Source organism: Thunnus thynnus, chromosome 22 (assembly GCF_963924715.1).
Source record: "Thunnus thynnus chromosome 22, fThuThy2.1, whole genome shotgun sequence".
Classification (NCBI taxonomy): Eukaryota; Metazoa; Chordata; class Actinopteri; order Scombriformes; family Scombridae; genus Thunnus; species Thunnus thynnus.
The window spans coordinates 3325913-3342126 of NC_089538.1; the positions used below are offsets into that span (position 1 = coordinate 3325913).

The 16214-nt window shown below is 39.1% G+C and overlaps 1 protein-coding gene across 17 annotated transcripts in view; it reads left to right on the forward strand.

Moving 5' to 3' along the window:
• ablim2 (actin binding LIM protein family, member 2) overlaps positions 1 to 16214 on the forward strand; it is a 100323-nt gene that overhangs the window by 10455 nt on the left and 73654 nt on the right. For 5 of the 17 annotated variants that reach the window (XM_067579098.1, XM_067579095.1, XM_067579090.1 and 2 more), the window contains exon 1: positions 12950 to 13174. The exons of 1 other annotated variant lie outside the window; for it this stretch is intronic. In XM_067579098.1, the coding sequence (XP_067435199.1) occupies positions 13159 to 13174 (16 nt within the window). In that variant the 5' untranslated portion in view covers positions 12950 to 13158. Of the gene's footprint in view, positions 1 to 12948; positions 13175 to 16214 lie in introns of those variants that run through there. 11 more of the 17 variants (XM_067579101.1, XM_067579097.1, XM_067579099.1 and 8 more) reach the window with 3 other exon arrangements.

Here is a 16214-nt window from a genome sequence, read left to right on the forward strand (position 1 = left end):
TGACTTCCTGCATACATGAATGGGATAAAATAATTTACGGGTATAGCTATTCTAGACTTTACAAACTTAATTGAACCAAATAGATAAAATCCTGAAAATAAATAGGGTCATTTCAGGAGGTTTTATGACATTCAAAAAAAATTGCCACCATTTTACCGTTCCTCCTTTACTAATGATTGTGTATTGGAAAAAATGCTTTTTTGGCCAGTGTGCGTCATGTGATGCTGCCAGAAGTTGCACGTAGCCACTACGTGAAAACAGCTTCACTTTCCAGCACTGTTGCTAGGGGTTGGGTTTATACTGATTAGCACTACCATGTTCATGGCTGGTTACCAAACTTCTAGCACCACCTATTTCCGGAGGACACATGAATGAACCTGCTGTTTCACTGTCTGCTGGGAAAACATTAATATTGTAATGTGGAAAATGTGTAATTAGAAACCTTCTGTATTGTAGTCTAAAAACATCGAGGGTTTATTTTGTCCTCATAATAACTCAGCAACTGTTTTAATGTGATGAACATATGCCTACTGTGGCTATTTGTAGTGACTGCTAAGAGGAAACAGGACATGTTGTCCTTTGTGTTTGTCAGATGCATCATGAGAATGTGTGCAGCTACCTTGAGAGCTAACTCTGCACTTTAAACCTGGATCAGATTACTGCTACTGTATGTGGAGAGAAGGAGAAAGACACAAAGATCAATGAGCTCCAGTGAATTATTCATCAAATCACTTTCTCCTGAGTCTCTCTCTCTCTCTCTCTCTCTCTCTCTGTGTGTGTGTGTGTGTGTGTGTGATTGATCATTCTTGGAGACTGGATTGCTGTCTGTGGCGGTGTGGTGTTAGACACACTGATGTACTGATATGAGGTATAATATCTCTGTGCGCACTTATGCCAGTTGAGTAAAAACTCTAAACACATTTTTTTTCCTCCAACACTCCCGTTTTCCTATTCTGTCTGTTTCTTCAGCACTATCAAAAAAAAGGTAACACCTTCCTCTATCTGTCCTCTGTTCCATTTTCCTTTCCTCTTTTATCTAGTTTCCTTTTGTTCTATTTTCTTTTCTCACCTTTCCTTTCCTTTCCCCTTTCTTCTTCTTTCCTCCTTGTTTGTCTTCTCTCTTTTCATCTCTTCTTGTGTCCTCCTCTCTCCTATCTCCTCTCCTATTCTTTCCTCCTATCTTATCTTGTCTCATCTCCTCTTTCCTCCTTCCTTTCCTCCTATCTTTCCCCTTTCCCCTCCTTTTCTCTTATCTCCTCTACTTTTCTCATCTATTTTCTCCTTTCTTTTTCTCCTATCTTCTCTCTCCTCCTTCCTACTATACCGTCTCCTCACCTCTCCTTATATTCTGTGATCTCCTTATCTTCTTTCCTTCCCTTTCCTCCTATCTCCTTTCCTGTCTTTAAATCCTCTCCTTTCCTCCGATGTTCCAGCAGTCATGTCTTCAACTGAACTCCACAGCCTCCACAGCTCCCCACTGAATGAACCAATTAACCAGATTATCACACCCAGATCACATCACATAGAGCGCCATGTTAGTATTAAGGCATTCGAAGTAGGACCCTAAATGTGGGTCAGACAAGTGATTTCTTTTCTCTGGTGTTAAGTCTCTGCTGATGATGGGAAGAACAGAGATTTGCTTCATGTTGCGGTTCCCTGGTGATCACTAATCTTCAGCATCAGCTTCAGACAGTGTGTTGAATGTGTGTCTGTATAGTCATGAGGAGCACATGAGGGTGGCAAGATGAGGAAAGTAAGTTTGCTGTTTGTTTTGCAAAATGCAGGTTAAGGTGAGAATTTGGGTTACAGTTAGAGTTGGTTATAGAGCTAATTAAAGTTGTATGTGTATGCGTTTTTCTCTCTTTTTAATATGCTAAATATACTGCATGCTAATGTAATGATATTTACTGGAAAGGACCAGTGTGTATGATTTAGTGGCATCTAGCGGTGAGGTCACAGATTACAACCGACTGAATACCCCTCCCCTCCATCTCTCCTTCCAAGCGTGTAGGAGAACCTATGGTGGTTGCGAAACTCGTGAAAAACACTAAAGGCCCTCTCTAGAGCCAGAGTATGGTTTGTCTGTTCTGGGCTACTGTAGAAACATGGCGGTGCAACATGGCGGGCTCCATGGAAGAGGACCCTCTATGTAGATATAAAGGGCTCATTCTAAGGTAATGAAAACACAACAATTCTTATTTTCATGTGACTATATGCTAATTAAAACATACTTATGAATATTATATTCCATTTCTGCCAATAGATCCCCCCAATTTTTACACACTGGTCCTTTAACTGCAGGGTGTTCCCCCTGTTTATATGCATGTATAATCACCATCAAGTGAGCATGTGCACACATACACACACACTAAAGTCAGATTTTGAGCCAAAACTAGGCCAACAAAAATAAAAGTAAAAATCTAACAGGATAGTGCACCATGTTGTTTTATATGTATTTAAATTACATTCTAATGACAACCAGAAATTTAAATGAGCATTTAACAATTTTATTATTATTGTCTAATTTTGATTTTAGACTGGCTATACTTTGGGTTTTGGCTGCTTAACACAACTTTGTGTTATTTTTGAGATCCCTTAAATTTTACAGGATAACAGACTGTTTCGCCCTAAAAACTTGGATGATTCTGCAAATGCCTCACAGTTCATAAAAATTCTGTGGGGCCTCATCAATGTCTTCTTCATCATCTTCGTCAAATTTCTGGCTGACTGAATGTGCTGTGCCAAAGGTTTGCTGCCCTCTACTAGAGAGGAGGAGGCAAAGTAAATAATATGATATTAAATCATGAGACCTGGGCTCTGCAGAAGTTTGGAGTTGGGCGAAATATATTCTTAGATTAAAGTTATTAGACGTGGATGAAGATGTTAATGCAGATATATTATGTTTAAACCATATACAGATTAAGTGGAATGCCCATCAAATTCCAGCAAAATTTGAACCAACTAAAACAATCACTAAAATATAAATTCTCAGCAACAGCAGAGATGCCTTGGAATAGATTTCTATTAAAGACAAGCCCTTATTACCCCTTTTAATTCCCTGATGAAACAATTTATATATACTGTATATATGATTATAATAGTTATCATCATGACATTATGATAACGTATGACATGACTCTGAAAATGTACATTAAATTGAATTTACCATGAGAGACATCATAGTACACCCGCCCCTCAATGTTATTTTATCTGGAAGTTATTACGCCCGGCCTTTATTTGTTTGCACCATCCACACCTGCCTTTCTAAATATATTTTTTGAGAATTCTCATCATAACAAATAAACTACTTCTCCAACCACCATTTAGTTTGTCTTGCTGAGTCGGGTGGCATCAGATTTCAGCACTTTGTGTCAACACAAGCGTTCCCACTTAAACACCAGGCAGGGCGAGGCAAGTTTATTTGTAGAGCACATTTCATACAGAAGGCAATTCAAAGTGCTTTATATAATGCATTAAAAACATAAAAAACCCAGCAAGAACATTCTGAAGATGAACTAAAGTCATGAATATTTACTTACATGAGTAATTACTAAACATTTAACAGAGAAATCAAATTGGCCAAATAACTGATGACTGATCCAACTGTGATGGAGAGACAGAGGAAAAGGAGAAAGAGGTCAAGAAGGAGAAAGAGAGGATGAAGGAGAAGGAAAGAGTCGAGAGTCATTCCAGGTCATACGACATTTGAGCTATAGAGAGCTCCTCCCTTCCTGGCACGCATCCATCCATCCCTATTTCACTCGTTGCCATTGGTTACAGCCTCATTTATCCTCCTCCTCCCTCCAGTGAAAAGCTGGAACTGACAGTGTGTGTATGTGTGTCTCTCTCTCTAGCATGTGTTAAATATAAAATCTGCTTTATTATGTGTTTTTGAACTGGAGGCTTTTCCCCTGTTTACATACGTACATAAAAACACACATTCGGATAACACAGAACAGCTCTCTACCAGTGCAGAGTTTTTAATTTATAGTATCTACTGCACTCTATATTTCATTTCAGGAAGGAGCCGCATTTGCAGGAGCAGAACTAAATAACTATGATATACAGTAGTTGCACCTACTTTCTGTCTCCCTCTCACTCTCACACACACGTCCACCCACACGCCCACATACACACAAGTGAAATGGCCTTGCTTCAGTGTTTGTCATCTGGGAAAGGGAGATAGCGAATGTCCTGAGCTCAATTTCGTGACCTCCATTTCGGTATTGCTCCATCTCTTCTATCCATTCAGATAACAAATCCAGACATCAGATATACAAATAACAACAATTATGGACTTTAGACTGAGAAATTCAACTAAGCAGCATGAGGGTATGTACAGTGGTTTAAATGTAAAATCTTAATCTTTTAAGTAAGCTTTCAAGTAAATGTAGTGGAGCAGGAATAAACAGCCTGTTCTAACTCCCGACTCGTCAAATACTGACGCTTTGTCATGCCCCTCTGTGTCACTTTTTAACACGCTTAGTTCCCCTTAGTGTCATTTTTCAACATGCAGGGTAGTCTGATAGACTTCTATAGAACTCCCACAATGTCTGAAATAGATGCCATGAGACCAATGACGTCTATTTGAGGTGACAAATGTCCTTATTTGGAGGTGGCAGGTTGGGTGGAAGACTAGATAAATAGATGGCAAAAAATGGACTTAGCTGTACTTTACTGCAGGAAACCAATGTTTGCTTCCAGCTATGTTTCAAGTGATCATTTTAACCCAAACCATGATCTTTCCCTAACCCTAACCAAGTGTTTTTTTGTCTAAACCTAACCAGACCATAACCACAGCATTGTAACATCATAAAACATTATTGTTTGTTAACATTGATTTGTAACAGTTGGTGCAGGCATGAAAGATGCTGCCTGCTTGTAACCACAATGTGAATATGACCTGTATTTCTTGCCCTACATTAGCGGTGCAGTAGTGACAAGAGAAGATGAATTCATTGAGGTTAAATCACATTATATTCAATCAGACTCCTTTTGGCTGTCTAAAGGTTTTGCAGTGACACACACACACTGTCCTACCTATAGGTTAAAGTCCTGCTTTTAACTCGGCTTTATGACCAGGAATTGGACTTGGGATTGGGGTCGATGGTGCATTGCAGAGGCTCACACACACTAACAAAGGGAGAGAGAGAGAGAGAGAGAGAGAGAGAGAGAGACCCACATCACCAGCCTCTGTGGTCCCTCAGTGAGCTTTAGGGGCTCCCATCTCATTCCCTTATCCATTATTCCCCACACCAGTATTCCCAGTAGTGATATGGTCATCTGAGCCTTTGAAGTGAAGCTCTTTATGATAGTGTGGTTCACTTTAGTGCTGTAGGCTTCTCATGCATTAACCTGCTATATAATGACCCAGTGGTTTCCTATTAGAGTTAGAATACTGCAGGGTGTAATGATTAAGTCCAGGATGCTTTGCACGGTATGTGCATACGTGACATGATTAACAATGATTGTAGGAAAATGCTTGGGAGTGGTGAGTGATACTGATAAGGTCAAGGTCAAAAGGTTGTAAGGAGGTATATCATTAGAGTCGTATTATAGCACTCTCCTTCCTATGTCTTCATTATATACTTTGCATGCTGAATGTAGGGTTTCTGGGGTTTTTTCCCTCAGTTTTGGTCATTATTCCTATTGGTAATTATACTATTGCTCACCAAGTTAATGCAAAGAACGCCATGAGATCAGGGAGGTTATAAATAAAACCCAAGTTAGCCACACTTACTGTATTTGGAAAAGAGAAAACAGTTTGGTTAAAATTATAACTGTAAAAACTGTCTGTTGTAAACATCCGTTACAATTTACAGACTTACTTTGTTCAATTTGAACCTACCTGTTACCTCCCTGCATCTGGGCTCCTAATCGTAATCTGGTTTGAGGCTAGCTTAGCTTAGCCTAGCTTGTAGCTGGTAACAAGTTGAATCATGAACAGGAGCTTTATTTCTCTTCTGTGTTAGAGGCAGTGGCAGCTCTTTATATAACTGCTGTGTGACATTCTTAGCTTCTTAGCTTCAGTTCATGTACAAACAAATCTGTAACACAGCTGAACTTATACTAAATCATCATTGACAAAGATTGAATCAGCTGGAGCTGTTTGGGAATTAAAAACTAAAAGAATAAACCTAAAAAAAAACAAAAAAGCTGTTATTTAGCTGAGAGAGAACTGTGAGAGTTTCAATTGAATGTGGAATTTGGGCTGACATCATTGACTCACTTCAATTTGGAACAGTGGTCTGATTCACTTGCACTTTCAAGCTCTCTGTGATTAGCTAGCTGTCATATGCTCACAACCCAGAAACAAACGCACAGTCAGGGAGTTTATGTACAACTGTCACGATGAATCTTTGGCGTATGCAGTTTGATGAATTTCGTTGCAACATATTTTAGATTGGCAGCTTTATCTTAGGAGTTACGAAACCAGGTTGTTTGTTGGTTTGAATGCCTGCACCAAATGGAAATATGGGAGCAAGGTCAAGATTCTAGATCAAGAAAATGAAACACCCAAAGCATCCTTCCAGCAGATCCAGGCATGCAGGAAGTGTGTACTCTGTCTCTCAATGCCTCTTTCTCTTTCTCTGCTTCCCTGTTCCTCTCTAGGAAGTTAATAAAGCGTGTGCAGGATGACAGATTAGGATGACCACAGAACACTGCAGCGCGCACAAATCTGCCCAAACTTTTGCAAATACTCCCTACTGAGGGAAAGAGAGAAAAAATGATTTTATGCTGACATGTCTCTCTGAAATGTCAAGAGCTGAGCTGTTTTTTGCATTGTTACTGTACTTGTTCTCTGTTAGTTTTCCTTTTCAACATTTGTTTCAGTGCCATGCAAGATGTGCTCCTCTGGAAAACACTGCAGAAAGTTATGAGATCATTTGGAAGCTAAACCCAGATTGTCATTGATCGCAGTCAGAGGGGAAAGCAGCTGAGTCATTGTTTTTCAGTCAGTATTTTTCACATGCAGAGTGGCATTTATTCAAAATGCACCACAAAGTCCTCATAAATTCCTATGACAAAAGCTCAATGTGGTATTTTTATTATCATATTTGGCATTTTGATCCTCGTAAATGTCATCATGCGGCGGTAAATTGTGTTGTTGCTTCAATATTTTGGCTCCGCTGCAAGTGGCAGCGCTCTGTTTTGGTCCCACATTTGGATTTGCTGTAGACAACCCTTGGCAGCTCTGGTGCTGGATGATTTGCAATGCAGATCCTGTGTCTTTCTGTCGCTCTCTCTCCAACACACACACACACACATACACAAACACAAACACACAAGTGGTGCCGGCTGCTGAGTCACATGGCAAAGTCCGCAAGCGGCCCCATGCTATGCTGTTCACCCAGAGCTTCCTACCATTTACTAAGCACTTCCTTTGATTTATGTTCCAGTGATGATCCGTCACAGCTTCAGACAGCAGGGAAAGACAGAGGAGAGAGGAATAAAGGATGTGAGGAAGAAGGGGGACAGTGTCAGGGATAAAATGAGGCCATGCTCAGTCCCTCTGGCATGTGGCTCTGCTCGCTGACAATCATCTTAGCTTTTCTATACTTCTCTGGAACATCCTGTTTGTTATTTTGGGAAGTTTTTAATAACCTCCTCTCTGGAAACCTGCTGCTCTGGCTTGACAGGGTAGAAACCATTCACCTGCAGTGTCATGGCTTTGAATGCAGCTCATGCTGAGCCTGTCCTCTGTCTATGAGAGTTCAAGTGACATTTTGTTTCTAGGCCAATTCTGAAAGCTTCAAAAGCTAATTATTGTGTTCAGGAGGGTAAAAAGACTGAAAGTGTACAGCCATGCTATGAGCTCTGTGAGGTCATATGTTGCCTATAGTAAACACAATGGTGCTTTGAGAGAAATGCTAATTAGCTATACTAACAAGCTTACAATGACAATGTTCACCTCGTGTGTTTAACATCTTTGCATCCTAACATTTGCTAATTAGTGCTAAACACAAACATTTCTTAATTTTGCAGATATTTAGTCAGGAGTAGTGGAAATTTTGACCTGCTGGTGGCGCTAAAGGAAAAGTTAGAGGATCACCAAAGCTAGAGGAAGAGTCAAAGACCACTAAAGTCACTGGGATTCATCCTCTTGGGACCTTGAATGTTTGTACAGAATTTCGCAGCAATCCATCCAATAGTTGTTGACATATTTCAGTGAGGATCAAAGTGGTAGACCAACCGATTAAAGGACATTGCTATCCGTAAAACCTTTCTGCTAGCATGTCCAATAAAAATAAGTAAAACTTAGGCAGATCCACCAAAGGGATGGTCACTTATTTCATCATTATGGCAGACTGTTCCTCCTTAGGTCATCTGGTTCAGTCATGCTCTCAATGCTTGGCTCAGTGCCTAATGAATCTGCCTAGTTACTTCACCATTGTGGACATGGCTATTGTTTTGTTGTACCGCAGAAGATGGACACAGTCCAACATCATTACAATTACCCTAAGGTGACCCAGCACCAGCTGAATGAAGAATGACCTCATTGTTTCTCACTGTACATATGGTTTTCAGTCACATCACGCAACCATTTGCTGTATACTTTGGCCATAGAGTTTGTTTGAGAGTACTGAGTTTCCCATGAAGCTGACTGGTGATGTCAAGTCACGCCATATATTTTATTATGTACAAAGACCTTTGAGACCGCAGTTTGCGTCATTATGAAATTATTTGCAGAAAACCTAAAACAAACATGTAAAGGGGGGAACTACAGTTATTTCGTGTTGCCTTACCTAAAGTTTTGGAACTTGGGCAAGAGACAGACTGATGCAGTAGAAGCTGGGATTTCCTGAGTTTTAGTACCTAGTAAAAGCCAAGTTCCCAAAACCTTTTTTTCCTACATTTTCTATAATACAACTCAACAGCATCTTTCATTAGACCTTTCCTGCCTGGTAAATGCATCTTTCAAACTCCATGCCCCCAGGTTGTAACACAGGCTTTCAGTTAAAGATGTAAAGTCTAAAGCCCAATTCAAGATAACCCTGACGGCATCATCAGGGTTATTTCCTGAAACTTTAGAAAGCTCCTTCAGAGGTGTTCTCACAGGCTGAATAGTATTCCTTGTGACAAGTAGAAATCTGCTCGAAATGGTCATCACCATCCATTTCCTCTTAAAAACTGAACATATTTATATATAGTACCAGTCAAAAGTTTGGACACACCTAGTCATTCAAGGGTTTTCTTTATTGTTACTATTTTTTACATTGTAGAACAATACTGAAAACATCATAACTATAAAATAACATTTATGGAATCACGTGATAAACAAAATGTCCTAATTTAAGTTCCTCACAATAGTCATAGTTTGCCTTGATGACAGCTTTACACACTATTGGCAATATCTTAACCATCTTAACTTCATGAGGTAGTCACCTGAAATGCTTTTCATTGAACAGGTAAACCTTATCACAAGTTAATTGGCAGAATTCCTGCCTTCCTGCCTTGATACATTTTGTGTTGTGCTGAGGTCATGATGGTATACAGCAAATAGCCCTATTCCACTACTGTAGTAATCCATATTATGGCAAGAAACAAAAGTCCATCATTACTTTAAGACATGAAAGTTTCTTCAAGTGCAGTTGCAAAAAAAATCAAACTCTACGATGAAACTGGCTCTCATGAGGACCGCCCCAGGAAAGGAAGATCAAGAAGTACCTTTGCTGCAGATGATAAGTTGATTCAATTCAATTCAATTCAATTTTATTTATATAGCGCCAAATCATCAACAAAACTTATCTCAGGGCACTTTTCACATGGAGCAGGTTGATTAGAGTTACCAGCCTCAGAAAATTAAAACTTTAATTTGCAAGAAAAAGATGCATTACACAAAACGTTTTATATGCTGCATTTTAAAGTATGTTTAGGCCTTATCTTCTTAAAGCAGTACTGATTGATAGTTTTGGCCACATGGGGGCAGCAGAGCAACATTTAAACACAACATCTGACATACTAACACTTTATAAAGTTGTTATAGTGAACATGTTAAAACTTTGGTGAACTCTTGCAATCTGAGAATCAGCAGTGGAGTATGTGTTAATGTATTTATGTTAATTTGTTTACATTTTTGGGGTACAGTATGTCAGCTCTGTTCTTAGTTAGTTTGATTACAGCAGCAGCGAGGAATCCCTACAGCTAAATGTTGCTGCTCCCTGGATATTGATTACGTATCAGCTACGATCAATGGTGAGAGTTAAAGCCAGTCTCCAAATACAAACAAACACTTTGCCACTCAATATGAAGCCACCTTGAACATAAATCAGATATCTAGACAGATGCAGTGTAGATACTTGCGTAACGCAGCTAAGGAGGAGGTTGGATGATTATACTATCTGTAATCCATGTATGGTTAAGTAATTTATTTATATTCACACAAATTGCTCTTTTGTGTCAGTGTTTATCCCTTGACATTTTTGGCAATAGATAACATCGCAGACCGACTGATTTCTTGAGTGTTTAAACTCAGAATTGGCCTGATGTTTCATATTTGCAATATAAGGCAAATAAGGTAGTAAAAGGCAGTAGTGTTGCTTAGTGTTAATCGTTACTAGCTTTCCCCAACAGCATGGTGTCTTTTCTTTCTAAATCAAACAGCTTTAAAGTGATGAAGCTATTTTCAATAGTGTATCCCTGCTGTTACATTTCCCAAGCACAAAATGAAAAAATAAAAGATATGTGACATAAAGTTCAGGCAAGTTCTTGTCTTTAATCACTGGTTCTGAATCAGGACTATTGATTATGCTGTGCTGTTCCAGAGTCTTTACTATTATAATGTAGTCTTTCTCGAGTGCAGAAAGGCTCACATAATTCTAAGAGGGCCAATATTATGGCCATTTTATTACTTAATGAGTTGATAGCAGAGAGGTGACAGGAAATGAAGGGATAATAACTTGCAAAACCAAGTTCCCAATTACATGGTTAGTGCCTTAAACCCTTAACTCAAAAGAGCACCCTATTAAAACTACTCTTTGAATATCCACAGACTTTGCTGTGGATGTTCTTAGTCCCCAGCAGATGGATACTAATGTTTTTGATGACCACTTGACCTTTCACTAGTTCCACCATTAGGACAAACAGCTCATTTTTAGACTCACTACAGCTTTAAGGCTCTCTACGCACAAACCGCTGGAGAATGCAACTTTGCCCTGAACCTTGCAACAGCAATACCTTGGGAGTGTGGTTGTACACCTCAGATTCAACTCTGACCTTGTTGGTACCAGGCCAAGGATCTTGGCAGGAAGACTTGTAATGTCAACAGTGAGATGGAGCTATCAGTTGTTTTTGTTTGTTTGTTTTTTTTGAATGGGAAGATAGTAAACCTACTATCTGCCTTACCTTTGGCATGTTGGTTATGTAAACCCGCTTTACAGCTTGCCTCTGTTTTCTGAGCAACACACACCACTGATCATATGTAGAGGGCCTAAGAATAGCAGATCTGTACTATGTAGCTTCAAAACCACGTTTTTCATGTACTGTAGCTCATAGTTTAACAAGCTACATTTTTCCAGTGGACAGCTTTGTAAGGGAGATGTAGTCTCTATATGTTATATCCGACTAACTTCAGCCTACGTCAAGTACCAAACTTTTGAATTACTGAGACAGATTGTAGTCTGATACACACCATCACAGAGTAACTGACGACAATGACATTTGCTGATCAGCAGAGTGTAAATTAAAGTTTATCCTATTGAGGGAAAGTTATTCTTGTCCTTGAAAGTGAACTTAATTGCACATCATTATTCACTCTAGGGCTCTCTACACTCTATGGCTCTCATTATCCCCCTCACTTTTCAGAGGTGACTTCAAAGCAGGACTGTGCTCACAGAATTTGAGCTGTAGATATACCCCCTGTCTGCCAAAATCACACACAAAGATGTGTACACAGTAAAACTGTTAGCTCTGTTTGTTAGATGTGATTGTCGGTAAGCAACAAGGGTGATTTGACAAAATATCGGTTTGTGTGATCTCCAGTCAGTCAATCAGTCACATACATACAGAGAGCAGATTTATGCCACTTACTGCACTTATAGGAAATGGCAAAAAGCAAAATGTGACCTGCTTTTGCCTTGCAAAATTGTTGTGGCTAATGTGCTAGCAAACAGTATCCTATTTACATATCCAGTGGATGCAGAGTGACTTTAGCTTTCACTTTGAGTTGTGTTTGTGTCCGCCCAATACATATACATAATACAATATTCACTCTCCTTTTAGCTCTAGTTTGGTCTTCACCAACTTCTGCTAGATGTTCTACTTTCTTTACAAGCTAGTCATTAGCTTCGTTTTTCTGGGGGCTCAGTAGGTAGTGTACAGTGGATGTAGCTGAGCCGTCTAGCTTTTTTGCTGCTGCAGCTGGAAACATGGTTGACGAAAGGGGAGTTCACAGAACCTAAAAAAAAAAACAAAACAATGAGCTAAAAGAGGCTAAAAAGCTCTGTAGAGGTGAGGGCAACTGCAGAATTGGTAAAACTTCTAGGTGGGTTTTTAACTACGAGCAACAAATTTCACATTACACATCAATTGATCCACTGTTGATATAAAAAATATGGATTGAGACCTTTTCTCCTCAAACCAAGCTCCATTTCAGAGCAGGGCCATCTAGTTGCCAAACTAGGTGCTCAAATTTGAGGGCACTCAAATTTTTCCTCTGAAATTACTATTGAACTGTTTTTAATTTTACTTGTGTACTTGTGAACTTATCATAGGATTCACAGGACCCTGGTTTTATTCATATGGCTGTCAAAGTTTGGTGTGGAGTGGTTAGACTGGGACACGCCCAGTGACAGATTACCAGGAGGAGGTGTCATTCTCTTTGAGCTCCACATGCTTCTATTTATAACAGATAGTCGCAATAAGTCAGAGAGGTAGGAGAGAGAGAGAGAGAGAGAGAGAGAGAGAGCGAGAGAGAGAGAGAGAGAGAGAGAGAGAGACATAGGGAGTCATATGACCCACAGCTCATTCCAGAGATAGTGACAGACAGAGCGCTCACTCTGTGCTCCCATTTATTATTACACCAGAGCTGCAGAGTGTGCGGAGGATGTGTTGCAACACTATCAGGGGGCTCTGAAAAGATTTTTTGGATATTATCTTTAATTATTATCACTGAAGGACATAAATATATATCAAGTTACGGAAAACAACTGAGTGACAATGCCAGAGGAGAAAGGTAACAATGACCTTTAAAAATCTTTATTATGCTGTATTTGGTGTGTTCACCTGCCAGGGAGGGAAGAGTGCTTGTACCTTTTCTTGTACTAAACAGGACCGTTTACCATGTCAACTTGCTAACTTAGTTCTTAAATAGACATTGATTTATCGTTTAGTACAATAACAGATAACATATAATTCCTCAATATGGAAATAATTTAAAAGCTGTAAGTCATATGACTGTATTTTTATTTACAGCATGTTTGTGTTTCTATGTAAATTGTACTGTACCTACAGCTAAACAGGCCTCCTATTATGTAACCACAGTCAGAACTGTATAGCACTTTCTTTTTAAGCGTGGTGTGTGTATGTGAATGACAACAACAAGCCTGGAGTAGCAGGCTGAATGCTTATGCTGCAGGTTGATATGCAGCCTGCTTGCAACATCCCTGGCAACAACACTGTTGTCTTGGTCCCCTGCCTGCATCTCTAACACTGGGAGTTCAGCCATTTGGGCTTCTCACAAAGGGGTAAGGGCCAGTTGCTGAGAAGAAATCACTGATATTACTATAGTGATTTACAGAGTGTCTTTGATATTAGATAATAAGGTTGTAGTTTTCTTTTAAGGTTTACTCAGCTTTTAATTTTCTCTGCACATACTGTATATATTAATGGGGATTTAATGTTTTCTTGGATGTTCCAATAGTATTCTTATGGTGACTTATAGATTGAGAGTGAAAAACAATAGGCCATTGATTATTGTTTTGTACAATATTGTGTATTTACAGTAACAAAACTACTGTTTTTTGCAAAAACAGTATACCGGCATCCATGTACGTTTTGGCTCATACAACTGACATACTCCAATCATCAACCTCTACCAGTGGTGGAAGTATTCAGAAATAAGATTGCAATACTACCATGTAAAATACTCTATTTGCAAGTCAAAGTCCTGTCTTCCTGCTAATGTTTATTATTTGTATTAATGGCTTTAATGGATATAAAGTGTTACTGTGAAACTGGAATTTCCATGGGTCTGATTCAGAAGTAAGCAATCCTCATTCTAAAACCCATTAACATTTGTAATAGAGCAAATTGCTAAAAATCCAGCACTGGAACATAATTTTACTCAATAGTCCATTCACTTTACTAAGAGAAACCTCTTAAAAAAGAAAAAGACATTACATTGTTGTTTATTTAATAATTTATAGTGGCTTTTAAAAAACACCATTTCCCATAATCCCTACACCATTGTGGGATAAATGTCACCAGCTCCAGAGAATGACACAAGTGCATTGGTGAGTTGAACGGCTACGGCTAATTCAGACATAGCTCTAACAGTAGCAAGACAAGGAGGAGTGAGCAGTGTAGATGTTTTAGCAAGCTAAAAAACTGTGAAAATGACATTAAAAGAGAGCGTTGGTGGATATCATGGATATGGAAGGAACCAAGTTACGCTGACACAAGTGCACACACTGCCATGCTGGTTAATTTTCACACGAGCTATAGTTTTTTGTATGCTAACAAATGGGTGTAGCATTAAGACTTCAGCTCTGCTAGCTAGTTGAGGTCAGCTAGTTAACTACTTTTTATATTATTAGGTAGTTTAATCTTTAAAAATACATTGTATATTATATGCTAATTCTGTTAGCATAACCAGTAACTCTATAGTTATCAAATGTAGACTAAAAATACAGTATTTCACTAGGAATTGTAGTGGAATAGACAAAGTAGCAAAAAAGGCTTAAAAAAGTGCGTCAAAAATTTGTACTCATGTACTTGAGTAAATGTACTTTCCACTACTGACTCCTTTCCAGTTGCCTGTAAGAAGAAGACTTACTGTTGGTTCTCATAAACACATCACAAATATTTCCTCTCCTTCCCTGTGTCTTGTCCTCAACACCCTTTTTAAAGCCAATCCAGTGTTAAGCTGTCAGTGTGTGTTGGTTTCTAAATGCAGGGCCATAACTTGTATAGAACAGGGAGGCGTGTACGCTGCCAACACAATGTGACGAAGCTTGTAAAGTTTGGTGGTGAGGACTCACAGGCGACACACCCACATACACACACACACACACACACAGGCCACGTGCTTCCACACACATACTGTACACATACGGCATAGAAGCACATGGTTCAAGTAGGAATGTTGATTGTTTTATATTTAATCATTTACACTAAAATTAACCACCTGTTTCCAGCACATCATTCGTTCCACATACACTCATCAATTAACAGGAAAGATGACCAAAAGCACAATTGATCAAACAAAAAAATATATATATCTGATCTTATGTCATGTTTTTTCATGCAAGTGCAGTAAATATGCAATACACACACGTACATAGTCTAGGTGTTAAGTCAACAGGTACATGCATACATGCATAAAGTCATGCACACACAAACACATAACACTTCACTTCGGTGTCTCAGTCTTAGCCGAGGACAGTGTATCCTGAGCGTGTGATGTAATGACTGGCTGGTCGTCAGCAGTCATAGCGACGCCCGTCACTATTCTGGACCTGCCAGTAAACAAACCATCTGTGTATCCATCCGTTTACTATCCCTGTTGATATTTATATTTCTAAGAACTGAAATAAAAAAAAGATGTTTTATTGTTTTTAAACTGCTACATCCCCAAAGAGTATCCTTATGTGACCTGACCTTCAGGACTGCTGGACAGTTCATCACGTCAATGTTAAAGCTGAATGAATAATGATGAAACAGTTGTGTCACACTGAGCTGAAAGATGCTAAAATGATGTGTATATCTGAAGGGAACTGCAATGTTGTTCTCTGCGGGTTTATCACTATGAGTTGCTATTTCCCCATTACTATAGTCATTTGACCCACTGATAATATAAAATATCGATTAATGCAGCCTTAAAAATTACAGTTTGTCAGTTATTGCACAACAATCTCACTGAGTTTGACATTTATAATGCATGAACTTAGTTACTGGTATTGCTCAAGTAGCAGGTGAATTACGCAACAGTCTGTCTAATTAGGGTCATTCTGTGCTCACTTAGCGACAGCATAATGTATCTTGGTGCAGTTCAA